General features: G+C 41.6%; 1 protein-coding gene across 1 annotated transcript; it reads right to left on the minus strand.

Moving 5' to 3' along the window:
* Positions 1-3,535: 3,535 nt before the first annotated feature.
* On the minus strand, positions 3,536-15,080 carry LOC148126627 (vomeronasal type-2 receptor 26-like). Its single transcript, XM_087927645.1, has 4 exons — positions 14,907-15,080; positions 8,562-8,789; positions 4,904-5,030; positions 3,536-4,431 (listed from the first exon to the last, which is right to left on the minus strand). Exons 1-4 carry the CDS (start codon positions 15,078-15,080, stop codon positions 3,536-3,538), a joined length of 1,425 nt encoding a protein of 474 aa, XP_087783771.1.
* Positions 15,081-27,997: the final 12,917 nt, after the last annotated feature.

Consider the following 27,997-nt stretch of genomic DNA (forward strand, 5'->3'; position numbering starts at 1 on the left):
CGAATCTAGATGTTCTGCTTCAGATATCATGAAACCTTCTCCCAGAAAGCAAAAATGAAAATTGATCATAGAGAGGATGCATAAATCCCTGACAACACTATGGGCCCCAGTGAAGCAGCACTTATATGCCAGGTCCTAGATAGAAGGACGTAAACTTCATCCCTAATCCTCACCAATTTCTGTACTGTTGTCCTGTCTGAAGCAGTAATACTTCTGAATCAAACAATAATACAATACGATGGGAGTTTCTAAGTTTCTCTCCATGCATCCCAGATGCCAGGGAGTGATTTGAGAGGCGGGGACCCAAGTACCCCAGTAATTTTGATCAATTAGGAGAATCGGCTGACTGGCAGGATTCCAGAGATCACCCTAATTAAATCATGAGCCTTGAGCCAAACTTCAAAAAACTTGAATAATTTATTAGGAGTGACATGTTGGCATGACCTGTATGTAGCCAATTCTGAGAAATATAATTCACTGTCATCCTTGATCCTGATTTTCCCCCACCCCTCTGGGTGTATCATAATTCATATTCTCCAATGAAACAGGTCCATAGCCAAGAGTCATCAATCATGTTCTCCAATTAGAGATTTGTGCGGCAGAAATTCCAGTCGCCTAGTTACAATCACTGTAAGATATGAATTGAATGCACTTTTGATTCCAAACTGCTGCATTGCTCTTTCAAACTCCTCCCCCCATCTTTCTGTTGGCAACTATAAAATGGGCATAGAAATGTGTTATGAGTTGGCACAATCATCCTTCTATAGAAAGTGGGAAGGGCAGGGGAAGGAATGTGTACTCTTCCCAAACAATGAAGGAAAAGCAGTCTCTGCTGTGCCTGCTTCACCAGTATTTCACTGTTGTGTGGCCAAGTTACCCTACTTATTAACTGCACTTCCAGAAACGTAATATTACTAACCACCTCCACAATTCAATCATTAATCTTCTTGTGCCATATCTATCATTGGACATTGGTGATCCTATTTTTATCAACAGTCGCATGACAACTGAGTGCAGCTGAGTTTTGTCCAAACCAGTCTCTTAGACTTTGAAGCCATGATATTCTTCTTCTGCCTGGATATTGTTTACCTTCAATCTTTCCCTGGAGTATGCTGTATTTTTCTGAGTGTCACAACACATGTCTGAAATATTTTAACTTTTTTTTATTGTTTCGGTGATTTCTTTTGGCTTTCCAGGTGGGTTATCACCTCCTCATTTCTGATCTTGTCAACCCAATGTCAACTCATAAAACATTTTGTACACATGTTTTATAGTTGTCAACAGAAAGAAGGGGGGTTTCAAAGAGCAGGCAGCAGTGATCAAAAGTACATTTCATTCATATTTTCTTCAAAGACTGATTAGATAGCTGAAGCTTCTGCCGCAAAAAAATCTAATTGGAGAGCATCATTGATGACTCTTAGCTATGGACCTGTTTCATTGGATGACACACCCAGAGGGGTGGGGGGGAAAGCTGGATCAAGGGTGACAATGAATTACGTATCTCAGAGTCAGCTACATCCAGGATAATGCTGGCATGTTAACTTCTAATAAATCCTTTGCAGTTTGGGGAGTGTGGCTCGAGGCTCATGATTTAATTAGAGTAACTGCTGGAATCCTCACACCCAGCTTGTACGTAACAGTCAATTATTAATACATAGAGGTATAAGTCCTTGCCAGCCTTTTTTGTGAAATTGATGATGATCCCTTTTGTTTTCCCAGCATTTAAAGCCAACCTGTTCTTATTACATCAGTCCACCAAACCCTTTACCTCCTCCCTGTAAGCATCATCACTGTCATCCTAAATGAGCCCCACTGCTGTTGTATCATCTACATACTTCACAATATTGTTGGTAGCAAGCCTCACACAAACATTCCTGGGTCAACAGGTTGAACAACACTTTGAATTGCACTCAGGAGCTGCTAATGATGTAATGCAGGTGAGAATTACATCATTCCCTAATTATTAAAATCATGGTTCCATTTTGGATTAAGCTTATGAAAGTTCCCCAGGACTCTGGAGAAAATCCATTCTTAGAATTATGGGAGATGTTTTCCTTCTTTCCTGTTGTTGTTGTTGTTGTTGTTGTTGTTGTTTTAACAGAATAACAAAATAACACAGTAACAGAATTGGAAGAGACCCTGGAGATCTTCTAGTCCACCGCCTCTGCTCAAGCAAGATACCCTATACCACTGGTGTCAAACTCGCCATGTCATGATGCCATTGTGTGATGTCTCATGATGTTTTTTTCCCTTCATGGAGCTGAGACTGTACATGATGCATCCAGTCTGTGGGCCACCAGTTTGACACTCCTGCCCTATACCATTCTGGACAAAAGATTACGTTGAAAGAAGAGAATTTTAACCAGAATGGTTTATCTTCAACAGCCTGATTGGGCTGAAAGTATTAACTTTGATTAAATTTTTGACACACACCTCCCAAATAAAAGTTTTTACTCCAATAGAGATGGGAATGTTATGTGCAGTCCAGGGGGAGGAGATGGCAGCAACTAACCCTATTGATGCTCAGTTCTCCATTGAGTTGTGCTAAATACTAATTTAGTATTTATGGGATGGAGTGTTTGATGGGAATAGGAGGCATTAAAAGAGAAAGTTAATGGGGTTTTTGCTTGTGGCTCTACTAGGAAGGAACGGCAAAAGTGTTTTTGAGGGAGATTGCAAATTACCATTGTACCCTCAAATCACATACAATTATACTTTTAGGTATGTCTCTGTCTCACCATAGCCTGTAAACCAATTTGCTCTTCAGGATAATTTGATCTCTACTTCAAATGTACCTGTGATGAAATTCTTCACTTACTCAAACAAATCACCCATGATGCACACTTTTCTGTATGCTCAAATAGGACCGGGATGAGATTCAATTTTTAATAAACAGTTCTGTGGCTGTGGCTAGATGGGCATGGCCATGTGACTGGGTGGGCGTGGCTTCTTTTTCTTTCTGCAGAACCTCACCCCACTATTTTGCCTCATGGGCCTCAGGGAAGCCTCCTGGGGGCATTTTTGTTCCCAGAAGGCTTCCCAGGGGCCCAGGAAGGCAAAAAATGGAGTGCAGAGAGGGTGCACAGCATCCCCCTCTGCTCCAAGTTTGGGCCTCCTGGGCAAAGCGAGGGGGATCCCAGCCCAGCTGATCATCAGAACAGTGGGGAGGAGGGAAAAGAAATACCTTTAAAAGTGACTTGGTGAGGGAGAACGCAGTCAGCGATGCGGGGCATGCGTGCAATGTTCAACATGCACAATAAGGACTGATGGCTGGGGAGGGGAGGGTTGTACAGAGAGTGAAGGGGCCAGACGGGGGCACAATTTGCTGGTTCTCCAAACTGTGCAAAAACATAACAATCGGTTCTATAGAACTGGTCCAAACTGGTAGAATCCCACCCTGAATAGGACCCCAAAAAGAAAGGAATAAAAACAGGATAAGTGTGTGTGCTTTTTTATAAGCATCAAAATATCAAACAGTATTTTGAAATAATAAATGGAATTTAAGGAAAACACCTACTAAATATTGCTTAATATTTCATTTTGACATCAAATGTTCTTTTGTATTGAGGTCTGATCTTAGGAAAATAATGTAGCATTTGGGGAAGAAAATGAATAACAAGAGGCTAGCACTGGAAGCCAAGATGGAGAAGACCTGCACAGCCACCATATATTTCCCTTTGGTGCTCAGATAGGTGGGGACAAAAGTCACCCAGACACTGCAGAAGACCAGCATGCTGAAGGTGATCAGCTTGGCTTCATTGAAGGCTGCAGGCAGATTCCTGGCCAGGAAAGCCACTGTGAAGCAGATGATAGCCAGGAAGCCCATGTAGCCTAGGGCAATATAAAACATGATGAGACTACCTACATTGCATTGCAGAATAATCGCTCTGGACTGTGAGTGCATATCAGAGTCAGGGAATGGGGGAGAAGTCCCCAACCAGATGCTGCAGAGGACAATTTGGACACCAGAGCAAGAAAGGATGACAGAATTGGACAGGCTTTTCCCTAGCCATCTCTGAAATTTATTCCCTGGTTTTGTGGCCAAGAAGGCTAACACCACCATGAATGTTTTGGCCAAGATGGTAGAAATGGCAGCTGAAAAGATGATGCTGAAGGCTGTTTGTTGGAGAAGGCAAGTGACTCTCCCTGGCTGGCCAATGAATAGGAAGGAAGTTAAGAAGGAGAGCAGGAGGAAGATGAGGAGGATATAAGAGAGATCTCGATTGTTGGCTTTGACTATGGGAGTTTCTTGGAATTTAATGAAGATTCCCAAGACAAAGCCTGTTACTAAAGACAGGAACAAGGCAAGGGAAGCTAAGATGATCCCCAAATTTTCTTGATAGGATAGGAATGTTTTGATTTTAGGAAAACAAGCATCTCTTTTGATGTTTGGATGCTGATCCTCTGGACATTTTGTGCATTTTTCAGCATCTGAAAAGAACAAGATTAACATTTCCATAATGCATGTTCTTCCATCAGATGCATAGTTGGAGTAAAACTAATGATGGTTTGGATGAATATGTCTGGAAAAAGGTAATATGCAAAAATGGCTTAAAAGTTTAAGCAGTATTACACAGAGGGAGAGTGCTAGAGGAAAATAAGAATCTGCAAAATTCTCAGGGTAACTCTTTTGTATCATTGGCATCTAAGACTTCAGGAGGGAGGGGAGGGAAGGAAAGAAGGGAGGGAGGGAGGGAAGTTAAGGGAAGGGAAATATCAAAATTTCTCCAGGGACATAAAAAAACAAGACAGCATATTCACTGGAAGATGAAGAACACAAAATGCCACCTGCCTTCTAATTTCAAATTCTAACTTCTAACTCCCTGTATTTTGATATCCTGGTCTTCAGACAACCTCCAAGATTATGATTTATAACTCCCTTGAAATGAAGTGGAGTCACCACCTTCCATGGTGGAGATGGTTCCTTCTGCACAACGATGACAATCATAGCAACAGGTGAGCTTCCCTTCCTGTTCCACCTTCATGAATCCCGGATGGCAGGTTTCCACACACCTGAAAGAAGGCAGGGGCTGAGGAGGGAGAAGAAGAAAATCAAGGAAATGAACATTTTTTGAAAAATGGAAAGGGAAGGAAGATGTTGACTTTGCTTTGGCTAATAAACCACATTATTTGCATGACTGGCTCAGCCTACTTCCCTTTACAATGAATAGTTTCTATGAAAGTTGAAGACAATATTTTTTGAAGACTCCTGAATAGATTTTTCTTTTATTTCATACCAAGATCAAACCTTAAACTGGTGGAATGAGGCCACCATATTGGCTTTATTGTTGCCCAGAAACAAATCACTTAAACAAATTTAACAGATTTAACAAATAATCAGAGTTTGAAGGAACCCTGTAGGTCATTTAGTCCAACCCCTTCCACCCAAGCGGAAGACCCTACACCATTTCTGACAAATGGCAGTCCAATCTCTTTTTGTAAGTCTCAAGTGATGGGTCTCCCACAACTTCCGAGGGCAAATCCTGTTCCATTGGTTGATTGTTCTCACTTTCAGAAAGTTTCTCCTTATTTCCAGGTTAAATTTCTCCTTGTTCAGTTTCCAGCCATTATTCCTTGTCTGGCCTTCGGGTGCTTTAGAAAAGCTTAGAAATAGCTTGACCCCCTCTTCTCTGTGTCAGCCCCTCAAATATTGGAAGACTGCTATCCTGTCTCCCCTGGTCCTTCTCTTCACTAGACTAGCCATGCCCTGTTCCTGTAACAGTTCCTCATATGTTTTAGTCCCCAGTCCCCTAATCATCCTGGTTGCTCTTCTCTGTACTTTTTCCAGAGTCTTAACCTCTTTTTTATAACGTGGTGACTTTCAGTGTATTCTACTAGTAATAATGGACAAGGCTACAAATAGGTCACACTCTGCATCTCTCCATATTCACACAGCATGTTATCTTCTAGCAAACCCAGAGGTGGACTTCTACTAGTTTACCCTAGTTCAGGCGAATCGGTAGCTAATTTCACCATTTTTAATGGCCAGTTCGGGGAATGGTAAATTCCACCCCTGGCTGACCGCACTAGCCCCGCCCCTCCATGCAGTCCCCATATTGCAGGTTTTGGATGCCAGGGCCAATGTGGAGGTTCAGGAATGGCAAAAAAATGGGCCTCCCAGGGGCTCTGGAAGGCTGGAAATGGGCCCATTTCTGGCCTCCAGAGAGCCTCTGGAGCCCGGGGAGGGCAAAAATCCCCCCTGCCACCATGGTGTAGGAGGCCAACTAGGCCATGCCCACCCTGGCCATGCCCACCTAGCAACCAGGTAGAGAACCAGTTTCTCATATTTTTGAAGCCCATCCCTGAGCATACCCCACTTGAGCATATTGGCCTTACACTTAGACACTCACACCCTAAACTTACTCAATGACCTATGAGTAATATAGGGGAGATCAGATTCCCCCAGCCATGTTCTCTTCTGGGATTATGCCTTGTTCCATAAATCCTCTCTTCCATCTTCTAATTCAGTTCTACTCTTGCATGCCTTCAAGAATATTTGTTCTTCTCATAAGACTTTTCCTAGATCTAAGCTGATGAGTTTTGGACATGTTTCCATTCAGAGGGTACCAAGCATCATTCTCTTATTTGTTTTTCTCAGCATCTGCTGCTACTTTTCTCCTAATCCTAGGTGGATCAAAGGGAACAAGAGAATACATTTTCTCAATTGGTGTGGGTTTGAGGAATCCTGTCACTAGGCACACTGTGTTGGGTATATGGATACACCAACTAGGTTTGGGTTGAATAAATATATAAACCTAGGTTTAAGTGTTTGTAGCTTTAAGCACCAAACTGCAAGGTAATTTGATAATTAAGGGTGCGGTTGCAAGCAGCAATAAGAGGCAGTGAGATAAACGTAACCCTCCTGGTTGCTGGCCTGGTCCCTGGTCGCTGTTCTCAGGTCTGGTCTCTCTGCTCTCTGCCTGCCTGCTGTTTACTACTGTTTGAGACGTCTGCTTGTTATTGCTTGTTGGCTACTGTGCTGGATACCGTTTCTACTGAACAAAAGGACTGTTTACTTGGTAAGCTGATATCCTGTGCATACTCAGCGTTGTCTTCCAGAGAAAGGTATCGGAAGAAGAAGATATTTCAACAAGCAGATAAAGACTTTGTACTGACTAGTTAATGGACTAGGTTACTGGATGGATATTTCGGATAATGACATATGGACTGATTGACACTGCTTAAACTCTGTATGAATTAAACAACTATTTAAAAACTTCAAAGAGTGTTTTTGTCTCCAGTGTGGGCCCAGCCTCTCTCTCATTTGGCTGCCTGGCTTGACTGCTGCTGCATACTCTGCTTGGGGGTTTGTCCCCAAACACTAACACACTGCTTCATTGACAATGGGTGGGTGCACTCCATTCTATAGTGGCATGATCTGCTACAGAAATACTCAGAGCCAAAACTGATGTCCACTTGAAAGCCTGATAAGCTGATATGAAAATGAGTATAGGATAAAGTAGAGTAGAGTAGCATAGACATAAGAATTTATTTGTCATTACACTCGCAAGCGGGTGCAACGAAATGAGGTGCTCTTCCACAAGTAAAACTGGACAACACCATTGAAAGAAAAATAAAATTAAACACAACAGACCATACAATAATGTCTATACAATTTAAAAATGTAAATACCCCATTACTCTCAGCCATTAAATTCCACAAAAATCTTATGACCCTGCATTCAAACTCAAAACTGCACTTGGATAAAAACTAAAATAGAGTAGTGTAGAGTACAATAGAGTAGAGTAGAATAGAACAGAACAAAATAAGAGAGTTGGAAGGGACTTTGGAGGTCTTCTAGTCCAATCCCTGCTTAGGAAGAAAACCCTGCAGCACTTCAGACAACATCTTTTTAAAAACTTCCAGTGTTGAAGCATTCACAACTTCTGGAGGCAAGTTGTTCCACTGATTAATTGTTCTGTCAGGAAATTTCTCCTTAGTTTTAAGTTGCTTCTCTCCTTGATTAGTTTCCACCCATGGCTTCTTGTCCTGCCCTCAGATGCTTTGGAGAATAGCTTGACTCCCTCTTCTTTGGGGCAGCCCCTGAGATATTGGAAGACAGCTATCATGTCTCCCCTAGTCCTTCTTTTTATTAGACTAGCCATGCCCAGTTCCTGCAGCCATTCTTCATATGTTTTAGCCTCCAGTCCTCGAATCATCTTTGTTGCTCTTTTCTGCACTCTTTCTAGAGCCTCAACATCTTTTTTACCATGTGGCAACCAAAAGTGAATGCAGTATTCCAAGTGTGGCATTACCAAGGCATTATAAAGTGGTATGAACACTTAACATGAATTTGATTCTCTCTGTGTGTTTATGCAGCCTAGAACTATGTTGGCTTTTTGGCAGCTGCTGCACACTGCTGGTGCATATTTAAATGATTGTCTGCTAAGATTCCAAGATCCCTCTCACAGTTACTACTATTGAGCAAGTTACCACATATACTGTGCCTGTGGATTTTGTTTTTCTTGCCTAAATGTAGAACCTTACTTTAATTAAAAGAGTTGAAAGCAAAACCCCACCTTTTTGCCATCTTCAATTGAAATACTAAATATTAGCCTCACCTTGCTCAGCCTTTCCACTTCTGTGATTCCCATCTGGTCAATGATAATTCTAAAATCTTGGGATGACTGTTTTTCTGCAGTCCCAGTTTTCACTCTCTTGAAAGACTTGTTGGGGAAAAGGACCCAGTTCACAATGTCCAGGTCAGCTGTCGGATCTCCTTCCTCATCCAAATATACACCTTCTATGGAATTATTATGAAATTGAGAACTTTGAAGGAAGGAGTGAAGCTGGAAAGGAAAGGAAAAGAAGAGTTTAGAAAGGAAATGTTCTTTGAAAAGTCTCCTTGCTTTATGATGGAAGGAATCTGAATGGTTCTCTGTTCAAAACCCAGGTTCTTTTTTAAAACTTTATACATGCTGACAAAATGGATTTCTGCCTAAGAGGCAAATTAAAGATAATATGAGAATAATTTTGAATACATTGGAATATTATGAAACACATCAAGTGAAGCAAATGGCCTTGGCATTTCTTGATGCACAAAAAGCCTTTGATAATGTAAATTGGCAGTTTATTATATTACAAATGGAACTGATAGGCTTTGGAGAAAGATTTAATAAGCTCAATATATCATGAGCAATCTGCTAAAATAATGACAGATTCTTGACAGAGACTTGACAGATTCTATTAACATTAAAAAGGAACTAGACAAAGATGTCCGCTGTTGCCACTGTTGTTTGTATTGACTCTAGTGGTGTTAAATAGAAATATCAGAGATAATAGTGAAATAAAAGGAATGAAAATAATAAAGGAGGAATACAGATTACAAGCGTTTGCACATGATCTGGTCTTTATATTGGAGGAACCACTGAAAACAGTGCCTAATTGATTGAAGAATTTGGGCAGGTGGCAGGATTGAAAATAAAGATAAAACTAAGATTTTAGTTTAGAATATCATAGAAAAACAAAGGAAAGAACTGACAGAGAGATTGAATATCCAAATCACAAATGAAGTAAAATATTTAGGAAAACAACTAACAGCAAGATGTGGAACACTTAAGGAAATTATTATAAACTAAAACAACAGATTGCAACAGACTTGGAAAAAAATAGGAAAATTTACAACTATCTCTAATAGGGAGAATATCTACAATTAAAATGAATATATTACCAAGGATATTATATTTGTTTCAGACAATTCCAATGCAACTAGGGAAAGAATACTTTGAGGACTTAAATAAAACAATATTGAAATATATATGGCAGGGAAAGAAGGCAAGAATTAAATTAAAACTGTTACAGGATGCTAGAATAAGAGGAGATTTTGGATTACCCAATTGGGAGTTATATTACCAGGAGGTAACATTGATGTGGGTGAAAGAATGGATTGTTTTGAGGAATACTAGATTGTTAACATTGGAAGGTCATGATTTGCTATTGGGATGGCATGCAATTTTATAGTATAAGGAAAGTAAAACACATGGGTATTTTAGGAGACACTATATTCGAGATGCATTATTGTCAATATGGAAGAAAATAAGGAAACAACATTATATGAAAATACCAGTCTTGCTGTCAACTATAAAGGCATTTGCATATCCAATTGTTTTCAAAATGGAACACATAGTTAGATATAGTGAAAGACTAAATGAAAAAGGTGAACCCAAAACAAAGCAAGAACTAGATGGGCAAGAGATAAAGATGAACTGGTGTTCATATGTGCAAATACATTCTAGATATGATAAAGATAGCAAGACAAAAGGGTTTTATAATGAACTTACTGAATTAGATGAAATTCTAACAGGTACTGATGAGATGATTAAAAATTATATGGTTCTTTACTTGGAGTGAAACTAGAAGAAGAACAAGTTAAAGAAACAATGATTGCTCGGGGGAAAATTTTTGGATATGGGATAGATTTAGAAAAAATGCAGAAATTATGGACTCAAAACTATAAATTAACAATGTCAACAGCATATAAAGAGAATTAGTATAAGATGTTTTACAGGTGGCATCTACCCCCAGCAAGAATAGCAAAGATGTTCAAGGACAAATTGGCAAAATATTGGAAATATCATCAGATACCTGGATCATATTACTATATGTGGTGGGCGTGTGTGGAAGCCAAAAGATACTGGACTAAAATTCATACATCATTGGAAAAAAATGACAAAACAGCATGTAGACTTGAAATCAGAATTTTTTTTATTGGATATCTTACCTGAAGGATACAGTAGAGAATTGATATATTTGATTATTAATGTTTTAACAGCAGCTAGAATTGTATTTGCTCAAAACTGGAAAAATGAAAAAAAAAAATTCCGATAGAAGAGCGGGGGATAAAGAAAATAATGGAATTATTTTGGCAGAGATGAGTAAATTGATATTGGCAATTAGAGAGCAAGAAGAAAAAGAATATTATAAAATATGGGATTTATTATATCAATGGTTAGATAGAAAAATAGGGAAATGAAATATATTATAATAGAAATATAATACAATAGTAAATATAATACAATGACAATGATAAGTTATAATTGACTCTTATGGAAGGAATTATATGAATTTGAAGTTGTAAAAATTGAGATTTGCTCGAAAAGGATAATGTGAATTTGCAATTAAAGTCTAATGATGATGTAATAATAATATAACATGACATGAAAAACTGATTAATATAATATGAATTTTAATTTAAATCTAAGAGAGAAAGACTATTGATATCGTGCACAAGAAATCTGTACCAGCTGACACACTGTATAACTGAAAGAAGGTTTTATTTGTTATTTTGTGTTTGTGTTTGTTTATGTTTGTTGTTAAACATAAAAATAACAATTTTTAAACCCAGGTTCTTTTTTGAGTTCCCAACATGTTTAGGAGGGTATAGATAACCATAAGAATAATAAGAGCTTTAGATCAGAACTATGATTGTAAACATGGTTCAATAGCTGAACAGGTACCTGTTCTTACTTCTGTATCTCAGAAATGCTATTATGTTCCTCTTCTAAAGACAAACAACCATTTTTCCCATGGACGTTATTAAACTTAGAAAGCACATTTCAGCCAGTCATGTTTTTCTTTCACCCTTTCTTGTATCATTATTTGGCCAATTGATGTAAGTAGTTTCATGCTTCCTAGCTTCCTGTGTTGTTCTCCTGAGACTTCAGTGATGAAGGTCAATCAATCAATCAGAAAGGACCTTGGAGATCTTCTAGTACAGTGGCTCCCAAACTTTTTCGGTCCACTGCCCCCTTGGTGCTACAAACTCATCCTCGGTGCCCCACACCCAGGGGTGGGATTCAAATTTTTGTGGGCATGGCCTAATTTGAGGGTGTGGCTTGCTGGTCACATGACTGGGTGGGCATGGCTTGCTGGTCATGTGACTGGGTGGGTGTGGCTTGCTGGTCATGTGACTGGGTGGGTGTGGCTTGCTGGCTGGGCATGGCTTGGTGGTCACATGACCGGGTAGGTATGGTTTGGTGGGCATGTGACTGGGTGGGCATGACCAGGTGACCGGCAAACCAAATACAAGTGGTCCTCACTTAATGGCTGGTTATTTAGCAAGTGTTCTTATTTATGACTGGCCTCCCCAGAGCTACTTGAACTGTTTTTGGAGTTTTGGCAGCCATGCACACACATACACACACACTCCCTTCTAACCCTGCTGGAGCAGGTCATTGGACTAGAATCAGGAAAACTTCTCTGATTAGATTCTAGTAGTGAATAGAATCTAATCAGAGATGCTTTGCCAATTCTTGTTGATTTGTTTTATTTGTATTTCTTTATTTTATGTTGCTGAATTGCATTGACATGTCTGTCCCTTCTTGTGCACAGCCCAGAAGCTTTTGTGATTCTTTGCAGCAAAAATTACTGACCTCTGGCTTTGCTCTACTTTTCAAACATGCCGCCATTGCTGTGTTTTAGGTGCCGGCCCCGCAGGTCCACCCCTTTGAGATCACTGCACTGGCAAATCCAAGCATAGCAGTGCACCAAGTCAATGGGGTGAGCCTGAGAGAGGGAAAGAGAGAGAGAGAAAGAGAGAGAGAAAGAGAGAAGGAAGAAAAGAAAGAGAAAAGGAAAGGGAAAGAAAGAAAGAAAAAGGGACAAAGAAAGGGGGTGGAAGGAAGGGACAGAAAGAAATCAAGAAGGAGTGAGGGAGGGAGGAGAAAGATAATGAGATATCTATTCTAGTCCAATCACCTGCTCCAGCAGGGTTAGGAGGGAGTTTGTGTGTGTGTGTGTTCCCCTTGTAATTTACCAGTACATTCTGGTTTTGCCTTCTTCAGAATTGGCACTGTAATACATTGGGGGAAAGTAATCTTTTGGGTGGAGGTCTGGTCCAATGGATCCTATTTAAAGCCTCAACAAAATGTGAGAGCTTCCTGATAGTTTTGACCATGTTTTGTCCACAAAACCTTTAACAGAAGCCAAAGATGTTTTGATATGGAAAAGGGTTTCAGTCTAAACGAGGCTTCATTTCAACCTGATGCATCTCTCTCTCTCTCTCTCTCTCTCTCTCTCCCTCCCTCCCTCCCTCCCTCCCTCCCTCTGTCCCAGACTGGCTTTCCTCTACTTTCCTGATGTGCCTACAGGGCCAGAGCCTTGAACATGGATGGATGGATGGATGGATGGATGGATGGATGGATGGATGGATGGATGGATGGATGGATGGAGATAGAGGTGGGTGGGTGGGTGGGTGGGTGGATGGATAGATAGATGTATAAATAGACAGACAGACAGACAGACAGACAGACAGACAGACAGATGGATTGATGTATGTATAGATAGACAGGCAGGCAGACAGACAAACAGACGGGTGGGTGGGTGGGTGGGTAGGTAGGCAGGCAGGCAGGCAGGCAGGCAGTCCTTTTGGATGGATGGATGGATGGATGGATGGATGGATGGATGATAGATAGGTAGGTAGGTAGGTAGAAAGAAAGACAAACAGACAGACAGGTAGGAAGGCAGAGGAAGGGGGGCTTTGACCACATGCCCAATATCCAGAATCCTGCTCAGCCAAGCCACCCGCTCAGAAAAATAGAGCTTTCCAATGTGCCTACAGGGATGGCGCCTTGTGGTGGCGGCAGCAACACATTGGGAAGCTCTACTTTCCCGATGTGCCACCACTGCCTGCCCTGGGTTTCCTCAACCCTGCCCTCTACTGGCTCCAGGAAGGAGGGAACAGCACCACACTCTACGATGTGAGTGCCCCGGGAGGAGGGCAGCTTGGGAGGCTGATCCCTGGTGGGAGGGACAGCCTGTGCACTTGCTCTCAGGTACAGCAACTACAAAGAGCGGCGGGCTTGGCTGAGTGGGATTCTGGATATTGGGCATGTGGTCAAAGCCCTCCTTCCTCTGCCTCCCCCTAGGTTATCCACGGATGCCATTGACTGTTGCACCGGACCGGTGCAAGGGGCTCAATGGGGTGAGCCTGCAGAGCCGGCACCTCAAACACCCCTCTGCCGCCTCTTAGCATCCCCCTGCTGGCCCCACTGCTTCTTAGCATCCCCCTAAGCCATCCCACCGCCCCCCAGGGGCAGTACCACTCACTTTGGAACTACTGTTCTAGTCCAACCTCAAGCAGGAGACCCTGTACCATTTCAGACACATGGCTGTCCAGTCTCTTTTTAAAAGCCGCCAGTAATGGAGCACCAGTGGCAGTATGCTACTGGTTTGGACTGGTTCAGCTGGAACAGTAGTAAAACAAATACCCTCCAAGGATCAGCTGAGAGGAGAAAGAAGAGAAAAGTGCAGGATTGACCCTCCCACCTACCCTTGCACTTTTCTCTTCTTTATCCTCTCAGCTGCTTGGCCCTGCGGGTCTCAGCTGGTGTGTGAAAAGCTGTGCGTGTGCATTAGGCACCTGGGCATTTGGTATTCGTGCAATCACAGAACTGGTAGTGGAACAGGTAGAATCCCACTGGTATGGAGCACCCACAATTTCTGAAGGCAAGCTGTTCCACTGGTTGATTGTTCTTACTGTAAAGAGCTTCTCCTTAGTTCTAGGTTGCTTCTACCCTTGATTAGTTTTCATCCATTGTTTCTTGCCTTACTTTCTAGTATTTTGGAAAATAAATTCACCCCCTCTTAGAACAGAAAATATCCCTAATAATCCCAAGCTATAGAGCCTCTCTAGACATCTCTATTTTTCCTAACAGTATTACTTATCTGTCACAAACTAAACTCAAGTTAGCTTCTTGTTAGTATGACTTTAACCCTCTGCTAGGTCAACCAGTCACTAGTACTGATACCAGAGAAGAGGTCTCTACTAAAGTCATGCCCAAACTCTTAAGCACTGGAAGGATCATTACAGATATGTTGTGCATGTGTTGTGAGTGCATAAATAAGTTATCAATGCATCCATTTACAAAATGAACTCTAATTGGTTGTGTCCAATCAAAAAGAAATACCTGCCAAGCCTTCAGCCTTGGTGCTTCCAGAATCATCACTCTGTTCCTCACTGTTCTTTTGGATGTGGATATGTAAGCTGAATTTAAGGCCCTTGCTACAGCCCAGATGGTGTTGTCAAGGATGTAACTGTCCAGAGCCTTGGTCTGATCAATCACCTCTTTCCTCAGAGCCATCAGTTCTTCTCGCTGTCTGCATCGTCTCCAGACTTTCACTGAAATAGCATGCTTAGTGGAAGAACATATAAAGCTTTTCTCTACAAAATCGTGTAGGGATAGATAAAGGAAGTCAAACACCTCATAGCTTGCCTGTTTCCTTTTATGTATCAGAAACGAAAAAATGGCACCAATGTATTTAAAGGAACGAAACTTCTCTGATTAGATTCTAGTAGTGAATAGAATCTAATCAGAGATGCTTTGCCGATTCTTGTTGATTTGTTTTATTTGTATTTCTTTATTTTATGTTGCTGAATTGCATTGACATGTCTGTCCCTTCTTGTGCACAGCCCAGAAGCTTTTGTGATTCTTTGCAGCAAAAATTACTGACCTCTGGCTTTGCTCTACTTTTCAAACATGCCGCCATTGCTGTGCTTTAGGTGCCGGCCCCGCAGGTCCACCCCTTTGAGATCACTGCACTGGCAAATCCAAGCATAGCAGTGCACCAAGTCAATGGGGTGAGCCTGAGAGAGGGAAAGAGAGAGAGAGAAAGAGAGAGAGAAAGAGAGAAGGAAGAAAAGAAAGAGAAAAGGGAAAGGGAAAGAAAGAAAGAAAAAGGGACAAAGAAAGGGGGGGTGGAAGGAAGGGACAGAAAGAAATCAAGAAGGAGTGAGGGAGGGAGCAGAAAGATAATGAGATATCTATTCTAGTCCAATCACCTGCTCCAGCAGGGTTAGAAGGGAGTTTGTGTGTGTGTGTGTTCCCCTTGTAATTTACCAGTACATTCTGGTTTTGCCTTCTTCAGAATTGGCACTGTAATACATTGGGGGAAAGTAATCTTTTGGGTGGAGGTCTGGTCCAATGGATCCTATTTAAAGCCTCAACAAAATGTGAGAGCTTCCTGATAGTTTTGACCATGTTTTGTCCACAAAACCTTTAACAGAAGCCAAAGATGTTTTGATATGGAAAAGGGTTTCAGTCTAAACGAGGCTTCATTTCAACCTGATGCATCATCTCTCTCTCTCTCTCTTCTTCCTCCTCCCTCCTCCTCCCCCTCCCTCCCTCTGTCCCAGACTGGCTTTCCTCTACTTTCCTGATGTGCCTACAGGGCCAGAGCCTTGAACATGGATGGATGGATGGATGGATGGATGGATGGATGGATGGATGGATGGATGGATGGAGATAGAGGTGGGTGGGTGGGTGGGTGGATGGATAGATAGATAGATAGATGTATAAACAGACAGACAGACAGACAGATGGATTGATGTATGTATAGATAGACAGGCAGGCAGACCGACAAACAGACGGGTGGGTGGGTGGGTGGGTAGGCAGGCAGGCAGACAGTCCTTTTGGATGGATGGATGGATGGATGGATGGATGGATGGATGGATGGATGGATGATAGATAGGTAGGTAGGTAGAAAGAAAGACAAACAGACAGACAGGTAGGAAGGCAGAGGAAGGGGGCTTTGACCACATGCCCAATATCCAGAATCCTGCTCAGCCAAGCCTGCCGCTTCTTGTAGTTGCTGTGCTCGACATCGTTCACAGGCTGTCCCTCCCACCAGGGATCAGCCTCCCAAAGGTGCCCTCCTCCGGGCACTCATGTCATAGAAGGTGGTGCTGTTCCCTCCTTCCTGAAGCCAGTAGAGGGCAGGGTTGAGGAAGCCCAGGGCAGGAAGCAGTGGCACATCAGAAAAATAGAGCTTTCCAATGTGCCTACAGGGATGGCGCCCTGCAGCGGTGGCAGCAACACATTGGGAAGCTCTACTTTCCCGATGTGCCACCACTGCCTGCCCTGGGTTTCCTCAACCCTGCCCTCTACTGGCTCCAGGAAGGAGGGAACAGCACCACCCTCTACGACTTGAGTGCCCCGGGAGGAGGGCAGCTTGGGAGGCTGATCCCTGGTGGGAGGGACAGCCTGTGAACTTGCTCTCAGGTACGGCAACTACAAAGAGCGGCGGGCTTGGCTGAGTGGGATTCTGGATATTGGGCATGTGGTCAAAGCCCTCCTTCCTCTGCCTCCCCCTAGGTCACCCACGGATGCCATTGACTGTTGCACCGGACCGGTGCAAGGGGCTCAATGGGGTGAGCCTGCGGAGCCGGCACCTCAAACACCCCTCTGCCGCCTCTTAGCATCCCCCTGCTGGCCCCACTGCTTCTTAGCATCCCCCTAAGCCATCCCACCGCCCCCCAGTCCAACCTCAAGCAGGAGACCCTGTACCATTTCAGACACATGGCTGTCCAGTCTCTTTTTAAAAGCCGCCAGTAATGGAGCACCAGCGGCAGTATGCTACTGGTTTGGACTGGTTCAGCTGAAACAGTAGTAAAACAAATACCCTCCAAGGATCAGCTGAGAGGAGAAAGAAGAGAAAAGCACAGGATTGACCCTCCCACCTACCCTTGCACTTTTCTCTTCTTTATCCTCTCAGCTGCTTGGCCCTGCGGGTCTCAGCTGGTGTGTGAAAAGCTGTGCGTGTGCATTAGGCACATGGGCATTTGGTATTCGTGCAATCACAGAACTGGTAGTGGAACAGGTAGAATCCCACTGGTATGGAGCACCCACAATTTCTGAAGGCAAGCTGTTCCACTGGTTGATTGTTCTCACTGTAAAGAGCTTCTCCTTAGTTCTAGGTTGATTCTACCCTTGATTAGTTTTCATCCATTGTTTCTTGCCTTACTTTCTAGTATTTTGGAAAATAAATTCACCCCCTCTTAGAATAGAAAATATCCCTAATAATCCCAAGCTATAGAGCCTCTCTAGACATCTCTATTTTTCCTAACTGTATTACTTATCTGTCACAAACTAAACTCAAGTTAGCTTCTTGTTAGTATGACTTTAACCCTCTGCTAGGTCAACCAGTCACTAGTACTGATACCAGAGAAGAGGTCTCTACTAAAGTCATGCCCAAACTCTTAAGCACTGGAAGGATCATTACAGATATGTTGTGCATGTGTTGTGAGTGCATAAATAAGTTATCAATGCATCCATTTACAAAATGAACTCTAATTGGTTGTGTCCAATCAAAAAGAAATACCTGCCAAGCCTTCAGCCTTGGTGCTTCCAGAATCATAACTCTGTTCCTCACTGTTCTTTTGGATGTGGATATGTAAGCTGAATTTAACGCCCTTGCTACAGCCCAGATGGTGTTGTCAAGAATGTAGCTGTCCAGAGCCTTGGTCTGATCAATCACTTCTTTCCTCAGAGCCATCAGTTCTTCTCGCTGTCTGCATCGTCTCCAGATTTTCACTGAAATAGCATGCTTAGTGGAAGAACATATAAAGCTTTTCTCTACAAAATTGTGTAGGGATAGATAAAGGAAGTCAAACACCTCATAGCTTGCCTGTTTCCTTTTATGTATCAGAAACGAAAAATGTATTTAAAGGAAAAGATACTAAACAATAATTCTGGACTGAGATCCCAGTGAGCAGAGGTAATCCAAATCTTTTTTACAATGGGTTCCTGAACATATCGAAGTAGTAGATGTATATACTTGATTCCTACCTGGAATGAATTAGTCTCTGAACCATAAACAAAGACATTGATTTTTTTCCACATGGAATGGAGTTTCAATTTTAAAACCCTGTAATATAGAGTTGCTAGAAATGGTGGGTATTCAATGGCACAAATGCCATTCCTTAACAGCAAAGAAGACATTGTCCTCATGAACCTCTCCCCCTGGTAAGTTTCTGGAGCAATCAGACCAACCAAGTTCCACCTGAAATGGAGGAGCAACTTCACCATTCCTGAATATTGGACTCCTTCAGCCGGGAGCATCGGGTTGAAGAAAGGAAACTGAGTTTTATCTCTCTGGATCTTAGAAGTAAAACTGTAACTGATCTGAAAGGAATGGTAGATGATGGAATTTTGTATTTAACAAGCAGAATGTCAAGCTTCCAAGTAACAAGCCCCATTTTTGGCTGACACAAAATGCATTTGCTCTCATTTCCATTATCAAACTCTGCCTTTTATCTGCAGCATAGGACCACTGTTTCAAATTTGCATGATTGAAAACAAGTCTCCTATTAAAGGGACATACCTGTGGGGTCTTATAGGTGCCCAACATGGTTGAGATCTGGATGGAGATGCCCATCTCAGCCTCTTCCACAACAGCCACTGTGTTTCTCTGCCTCCCACAACTGTAATTGGGCACATTGGCCTCCCCATCTGAAAGCAGGTCCAGCAAAGCCTCTGAAGTCATTTCTGCCTTGAAGAAGTTTTCATAGATATTGTAACCCAGAGTAATGTTAGGCAAGAGATGGCTATTCTGATTGATGTCCTCGATGGCAAAAAGGAAAGGTGCATATTTCCAATGAAATCTGGTTGTTTTTCTGCAGGTACAAATATACCAACAAATATAAGGTTTTTTTCCCACAATTATTTTAACCAACTCGATTACAGTTATTTTTCCAAACAGTCTGCAATATGCCAAAATATTACCATAGAAATCTTTCTGGAACCCGCATATTGGACATTAATGCAATCGAGAGAGTCCAGAGATATTTCATGAGAAGAGTCTTCCATTCTTCTGCTTGTAACAGAATATCTTATTCCACCAGACTTGAAATTTTAGGCTTAGACATCTTAGAACTACGCTGCCTTCGATGTGACCTAAGTGTAGCACATAAAATTATCTATTGCAATATCCTACCCATCAATTACTACTTCAGCTTCAACCACAACAATACAAGAGCACACAATAGATACAAAGTCAATGTAAACCACATCACACTTGATTGAAGGAAATACATCTTCAGCAACAGAGTGGTCAATGCATAGAATACTCTACCTGACTCTGTGGTTTCTTCCCCAAACCCCCAAAATTTTAATCTTAGACTTTCTACAGTTGACCTCAAACCATTCATAAAAGGTCTGTAAGGAGCATGCATATTGTCCCTGTCCTAATGTACCCTTTTTATTGCATTAATAATCATGTTTATTCTTATATCTGTTATATAATACATACTTGACAAAAAATAAAATAAAAAATAGAAAATTTTGGCTTATTTAAATTTTGAAAGGCTGTCTCCTAGTTGGTTACCTTAACTTTACTTCTATTTCAGCCTTGAAAGGTTTTACCTTATCTCTGCTAGATTGTTTCCTCTGTCTTAATAATGGTGGCTGATTTACCCAGCTAAGTTTAAATTTATTATTAGAATTTGTTTATTCTAGATGTGCAATAGGGACTCCAAGACAGAATCAGTAAGTTAGGAAAATTAGCAGATGAAGGGAAGAGCTCCTTGTTTGATCAGAGAGATGGAACTTAGAGCATTCATTGGAAATGGAATGACTCTAATGCATTGCAGGAAGAGTGACTTACTCAGATACTTTTGTTGAAGGACTTTGATCAAATGTAAATAATTGAATCTTAACCTTCATTGCAGAGATGATCCCACTAATGAAATAATCTCCTGTCTTGTAGCGAATCTGTGGGTCGACTTCACCCTGTTTCAAAGTCAGGAGGCATTTGGCTGTGAACATCCCACAGACTCGCTGTGGCCAGATAAGCAGCACAAGTAGAAGCCCCAGCAACATGACTTGTGCCTCTGGTTGAACCTTCTCAGTGGCGTGAAAAATTAGATGAAGAGAACCCAAAATATCTTCCAAGGATAGAAGCTTCGGGTCCAGCCACAGGACCAAAACCCAGTCCCTGCTTGTCCTAAAACTACCCTCAAATATTTTGTTTTGTTTTGTTTCTAGAGCCAGCCAGCCAACATGTTTTGAGTTAGATCTTGACATCAAAAAAGTTTCTGACATGTTTTCTGAATGTTTTCAGAAACATCTCAAGGGAGTTGACATAAAGGCAGGAAGTAAATTACTATGATTTGAATAACTGCAGAGAAGAGACTCTTCATCTGATTGAACATTGATTGAATCAAGAGCAGATGCCCAAAGGCAGAATTTGCAGATATGGTTCCAAACTTTGAAGAAGGATCAGTGAGGGACCCTGGGGAATTTAGCTACAAATCTTTCAATGTTTCTTTTAAAAAATCAGGACCAATTTTTGGAAAGGCCATGAATAGTGGCATATAGAAGACGGATTTTGCTAGGCTTTTGAGAGGAATTTACTGATAGGTTTTAGGTAGACTTCTGGCCAGGAAAGCTACCATGAAGTAGAAGACAGCCAGGAAGCCCTATGTCAGGCTACAGAACTTTTTCCATTCACTCAACTAGAATGAACTTCTGAAAACGTATCCAAACGTATCACAAAGGAATTCTTTATTGAGATGAGACAATTCCTGTAGGAGTTCAAAGCAGCGTCTGAGGTCTCTCAGGCATACAGGGATACATACGGGAGTTTAGAATCCCTCCCCTTATCTCGATGTGTATTTAGTGAAACAAAAGCCAGTATGTTAATTCCTCCCCACCCCTCTTGTAAGGAACGATCTTTTCACAGTTTCCCAGGGCATACCTAATTTCCCCCCCCACCCCCTTTTTAGAAAGAACTATTCAAGAGATTCCCAAAGTACAATCTCACTGTGGAATTTTTATGACCTTCTCATCTCCTGGTTGTACCTCTCAGAGGTGATAGTTATGGCCATCTGGCTTTTCTCCCTCCATCGTATCGTGTGTGGGTTATACAAATTCGATATAGGATTAAATATATTCAAGTTACATCAAGAAATGATTTCTTTATCAGCCTCTCCCCCCCCTTTTCTTCTTCCACTGAAGAAATGACAGATACATGGATCTGACACCCACATAGCTAAGGGCAACATAGAACATGTGAATAGAGCCTTCATTATGTTCTAGCATGACGTCTCCAGATAGTCAGTACATGTCCAACTCAGGGAATGGGGAGACATCCCTAACCAGATGCTGTAGAGGACAAGTTGGGCATAAGAACAAGAAAGAATGTCAGAATTGAGTAGGCTCTTCCCTAACCATCTCTATACTTTATTCCCTGGTTTTGTTGTGTTTTTTTTGACCAACCAGGCTTATATACCTTAACTGTTTTAATCAAAGGAGTACGAATAACAACTGAGAAGATGTTGCCGAATGCTGCTTGTTGAAGAAGGCAGATGACTTTCCATGGTGGTCCAATGAATAGGAATGAAGTCAAGAAGAAAAGCAAGAGAGACATGAGGAGGATATAGGTTGTAAGCCAAACAACATCAGCCTTTTATACATGCATTAGTGTAGAGGTAGGCAATTTATTTTTCCATAGGACCGCATGGGAAACTGAAACTGTTATTGAGGCTTATGACCCCCACCACTCTCTGCTACCACGATTGCCACTGCCACTGTGGGATGAACAGGACAATCAGTCAGATGTGGTCTTTCGATCATTAAATGCCCAGATTGACAATAGTGGATCAAGGAAAGTCCATGCTATGCCTATCAAAACAATCTTTTTGTTGAAAGCGTCAAGGTATATTATATTTCCAGAAGACTCTCCTGTTTGGAGTCATCCATGGTGAAGATGGTTCCTTCTGCACGAGGAAGATAGGTTTCCCCTTCTGTACCCCCTTCACAAATGCTGGGGAACAATTTTTCACACACTGGCAAGAAGACAGGCTCTGAGCAGATAATGGAGATACTTTATTTATTTAGTGTATATCCTGTCTTTATTATTTTTAGAAACAAATCAAAGAAGCGATCATGACAAATGGTCCTCTTTCCACCTATCTTCCCCAAAATAATAACCCTGTGAGGTGGATTGAGCTGAGCGAGATTAACAATGGTCAACCAGCTGACTTTCATGGTTAAGACCAGACTTGAACTCACAGTCTTCCCATATATAGCCTGTTACCTTATCCACTATATCAAACTTGCTCTCTGTTGAATAACATTTAATAAATTTATAATATTTAATTTTATTTGTAAAGTCCCTGGGCCTTCCTTCCCTCCATGAAGAAATTCCAATAGATGAAGTATCTCTTTTTTCCCTTTCCATTCAATTATTTTCCATTCTTAGAGTCAGCTTGGAAAAATTCTCTGCAGTTTTCTTCGCAAGATTTCTCAGAAGTCATTTCCTATTGTCTCCTTCATAGAACTGAGAAAAAATGGCTGGTCCAAGAACACCAAACTGACTTTCTGCTCAAGGCTGGACTAGAACTCATAGTCTCCTAGTTTTTAGCATGGTGCCTTAACCACTAGACAAAACAGGCTCTAAAGCTGTGGTGGTATGCTCCCGGTTTGCACCGGTTCTAGCAATTGACCCCGCCCTTTCCTGTCCTACATTTCCTTTATTTGTAGCTCAGCTGATAGGCACAGCAGAGCATATTTATTTTATTTATTTTAATTTATATTGCTGCCTATTCGCCCATGGCAATCATGGTGGCTTACACAATATAAAACCATATTTAAAACAAAAATAAAAATAAAAAACAATATAAAACTAACAAAAAGAATCAAATAAATTAGTGAAGTACAACAGGACAAAATTTGATGGTGGTGGGAGAAATCAACTCCCACCCCCCACCCTGCCCCAATGACAGCAGATTACAGTAGCCTTTTGATGGACTCCATCCATCTCTGGGTTCCCAGGCCCACTGGCAGAACCAGGTCTTCAGCGCCTTCCAGAAGAGTGTTAGAGTTGAGGCCATTCTAATCTCTGGGGGAATGATGTTCCAGAGAGAGTGAGCCACCATGGAGAAGGCCCTTCTTCTGAGTCCCCCCAGGTGTGTCTCCCTCAGGGGTGGGACCCACAACATTCCCTGCCTCTTCACTCTAATGGGTTGGGTAGATGTGACTGGCAAGAGATGTTCAGATTACCTGGTCCCAAGCCATGAAGGGCTTTAAAGGCTACAACCAGCACCTTGAATTGCACCCAGAAGCAAATCGGCAACCAATGCAGCTCCTGCAGGAGAGATAACACATGTGCACACGGGGTCTGCACAAAACCATACGGGCCACTGCATTTTCTAACTGGAGCTTCCGGATGCTCTTCAAGGGCAGCCTCATGTAGAGCACGTTGCAATAATCAAGATGGGAAGTGACCAGTGCATGAGTGACTGTAAGTAGGGACTGTTCCATCAGGAAAGAGCATAACTGGTGCACAACACACAATTACGCAAAGGCCCTTCTGGCCACGACCACCACCTGCTCTTCAAAGAGGAGTCATGAGTCCAGAAAAACCCCTAGATTATGCACAGGGTCTGTTTGGGGTAATGTCACCCCATCCAAGACAATGTGCCTCAGCTGTTTTACTCACCAGCACAGAGGGTAACGTAAGTTTTCATATATATATATATGGATCTATGGTTGTTCGGGTTTTCTCCCGCGTAAGATTCGAAGTATCTAGGCAACGTTTCGATGAAGTCTCATTCATCATCTTCAGGCTTCTGTCTTTGGCAGAGTCTGAAGATGATGAATGAGACTTCATCGAAACGTTGCCTAGATACTTCGAATCTTACGTGAGAAAACCCGAACAACCAAAGATCCACATACAAATACCCGAGAACCTCAGAAAACAAAAATATATATATATATATATATATATATATATATATATATATATATATATATATATATATATATATATATACACACGACCATGGACCAGAAGCTGCACTGCATCTGCATCACTACCCACTTCAAACCCCTCCGAGCCATACATGAAGCAAACCGACACCCACTATGAAGATGCAGCACGACCACGAACTAGAAGCCAAACAGCAAGATCACAGCTCACCAACTCAAATCCCCCAGCAACTAAGACTAACCTGAGCACAACCAAGCCCCCACCTGAACAGAGCACGCTCCAACCAATCAGAACACGGCCAACCCCCAACCAATCAGAACACAGCCAAACCCCTACCAATGAGAACACACCCCACCCAATCAGAACACAGCCAAGCCCCCACCCAATCAAGTCCCACCCCACTAGCAGTTAAAAGGAAGAAGCAGCTGCAATCTCACATCACTCTGAGAAGCAAGAGCCGAAGACAGAAGCCTGAAGATGATGAATGAGACTTCATCGAAATGTTGCCTAGATACATACATACATACATACATACATACATACATACACACATACACATACACACACACACACACTGTTAGTGTTTGGGGACAAACCCCCGAGCAGAGTGCACAGCAGCAGTCAAGCCAGGCAGCCAAATGAGAGTGAGGCTGGGCCCTAGAGTATACACACACTTGAGACAAAAGCACTGTTTGTGGTTTAAATAGGTATTTAATTCATACAGAGATTAAGAAGTGTCATTCAGTCCATATGTCAGTATCCAGTTTATCAATCCAGTTATCAAGTCCATTTACAGTAAATACAATGTCCTTATCTGCTTGTAATCTTCTCTCTATGATACCTTTCTCACCAAGACAATGCTGAATCCTCAGCTCACTAGGCAAACAGTCCTTGTGTTCAGGTGAAATGGTATCTGGCACAGTAGCCTCCAAAGTAAGCAGATAGACCAACACAGCAGACAGCAGACCTGGAACAGTAACCAGGTGCATGCAGAAGCCGGACTCAGACAGTTGCATCCAGAAGCCGGACTCAGACAGTTGCATCCAGAAGCCGGGGCTATTACGTTTCCCCTCCTACCTATATGGCTGCCTGGAACCGCACCCACAATGACATTGCAGTTTCTTGTGCTTAAAGCTACAAAGCACTTAATCCTAGGTTTACATATTTATTCAACCCAAACCAGTTGGAGTATTCATATACCCAACATTCTCCCCTTTTGGGTGACATAAATATGTAATGCCTTTACATTCTAAACCCATATTTATCACAACTTTCTAGATGCTTAATAGCACCTTGGGCTTTAGTAAAATGATCAGCTACATTGTCCTCCGACATGCAGTATTCTAGCTGTATCAATTTACTCTGTACAGATTCTCTTACATTAAGATACCTCAAATCTGTATGTTTACTTCTCGTTTTAACTGCAATACTTGTGGCCATTTGAATTGCTGCCTGATTATCTTCATGTACAACTACAGGGTAATTTACAGTTATACCCATATCCTTCAACATTTGTTTGTACATAATCAACTCAGTACACAATAAAGATAAACAGGAGAATTCTGCCTCCATAGTAGACAAACTTATATGCTGTTGCCTTATAGACTTGCAGCCTATTAATGTCTTACCCAGCATTATGGCTGTTCCTGAAGTCGACTTTCTTGTATCTCTTTCTGATGCAAAACTAGCATCTGCATAAGCACTCAATATGAGATCACCTTTTGGTTCTAAATACAGTGCATGGTGTAATGTACCTTTAAGATATCTTAGGATTCTTTTCAATGCTATCCAGTGACATTGAAGCGGATCATTATTGTGTCGTGCCAGCTGATTAATACTAAAAGCAATATCTGGCCTTGACCAATTGCTAATATATGATAAGCTACCAATCAAGGATTGATACAGTTCCTTATCACATTTGGGACTTTGTGTATCCATTTTGCAAATATCCTGACTCATTGGAGTCTTTGCAGGCTTACAAAGTTCCATTTTATAATCTAATAGCAATTTAGATATCTTATCTTCTTGAGATATCTTAAACCCTTTCTGTGTTCTCAGTATATTCAAACCTAGATATCTCTTTATCTCACCTAATTGCTTGATTTTTACCTTCTTGGCTAATGATGCAATTATTTCATTTGCTTCATCATTAGTTTTAGTCATCAGAGCAATATCATCAGTAAACAATAATAATAATGATATTTTCCCATTCTTTTCCTCTTAAATAGACATGGGTCAGCTAAACCAGCTTTAAACCCTATATTGGTCAGTTCCTTTACAATATACTGGTTCCATTCATAGCCCGATTGTTTAAGACCATAAAGGCTCTTCTTTAATAACCAACAATCATTATTATTATTATCTCCTTTAAATCCATTAGGCCTTTTCATATACACAGTATGTCTTAGTGGAGCATGCAAGTAAGCAGTTTCCACATCAAGATGTTAACTATATATTTCTTGCTTGCTGCCCACACTAATGCTGCCCTTAATGTTGCTGCTTTAAGACTAGGTGCAAATACTTCATCATAGTCATTTGCACTTTGTCTAAAACCTTGGGCTACTAATCTTGCCTTATGGATTATATTTCCATCCTTATCCGTTTTTATTTTAAAAATCCACTTGCAGCCAATGGTTTTTTCATTACTAGGTAATCTCACGTTTTCATAAACTTGCATATCCTTCAATGATTTCAATTCTTTATTAATTGCTGCATACCATTTTTCTTTCTCTTTAGAAGGATATCTTCTTATCTCATCCACAGTACTTGGGATTCTATTTTCCTGGCACACTGTATTAGCCTGGTATCTATCAGGCGGTCTAGAAATACGTGTAGTCCTTCTGGGTATTACTGGGCTTGGTTGAGTTACTACCTGTTCCTCATCTTCAGCTATTTCTTCCTCTAGGGGCTCTACTTCATCCTGTACTTCTTCCTTTACGTTATTTTTAAAGTTACAGGGATACTTAGTGGGATTTCTGTATGATTCAATAATCACCTCGTTATTGTTATCCTGCTCTAACTTATCCCATCCTACGTGCTCTAGAAATTGGGCATTGGCACTACATAACACCTTAGATGTGCCTTTCTCTCAAAATCTATATGCCCTATGGTTAGCTTGATAACCAACGAAGAATAACTGTTTAGCTCTATGTTGCCCCTTACGCCTGAGTTGTGTAGGGATATGCACCCATGCTGGTGCACCAAATGTGTGCAGGTAACTCAGATCAGGCTTCCTGCCATGCCACATGGTGAATGGTATTTCACCAGTAGTTGAGTTAACCACATTGTTTAATAAATGATTAGCACACATTGCAGCCTCCCCCCACAAAGTATCAGGTAATCCAGAATCAGTTAACATTGTTCTAACCATTGCCTGTAGTGTTTGGCCTCTTCTCTCTATAAATGCGTTGTGTTGTGGTCTGTATGGTGCAGATGTCTTATGAGCTATTCCAGCTGCCTTTAACCTATTCTGGAATTTGCTATTAACAAATTCTGTGCCGTTATCTGTCAC

This window comes from Pseudonaja textilis, chromosome 2, assembly GCF_049901715.1.
Source record: "Pseudonaja textilis isolate UNSWEBS1 chromosome 2, rPseTex1.2, whole genome shotgun sequence".
NCBI lineage: Eukaryota > Metazoa > Chordata > Lepidosauria > Squamata > Elapidae > Pseudonaja > Pseudonaja textilis.

Excerpts from the sequence above, each read along its gene's own strand:
- LOC148126627 (XM_087927645.1), bottom strand. The coding sequence starts at position 15,080 with ATGGCTCTGAGGAAAGAGGTGATTGATCAGACCAAGGCTCTGGACAGT. Across the intron at positions 8,790-14,906 it reads CAAGGCTGAAGGCTTGGCAG|CTTCACTCCTTCCTTCAAAG; the intron begins GTATTTCTTTTT and ends TTTCCTTTCCAG. Across the intron at positions 5,031-8,561 it reads AAGTGGAAAGGCTGAGCAAG|CCCCTGCCTTCTTTCAGGTG; the intron begins GTGAGGCTAATA and ends CTCCCTCCTCAG.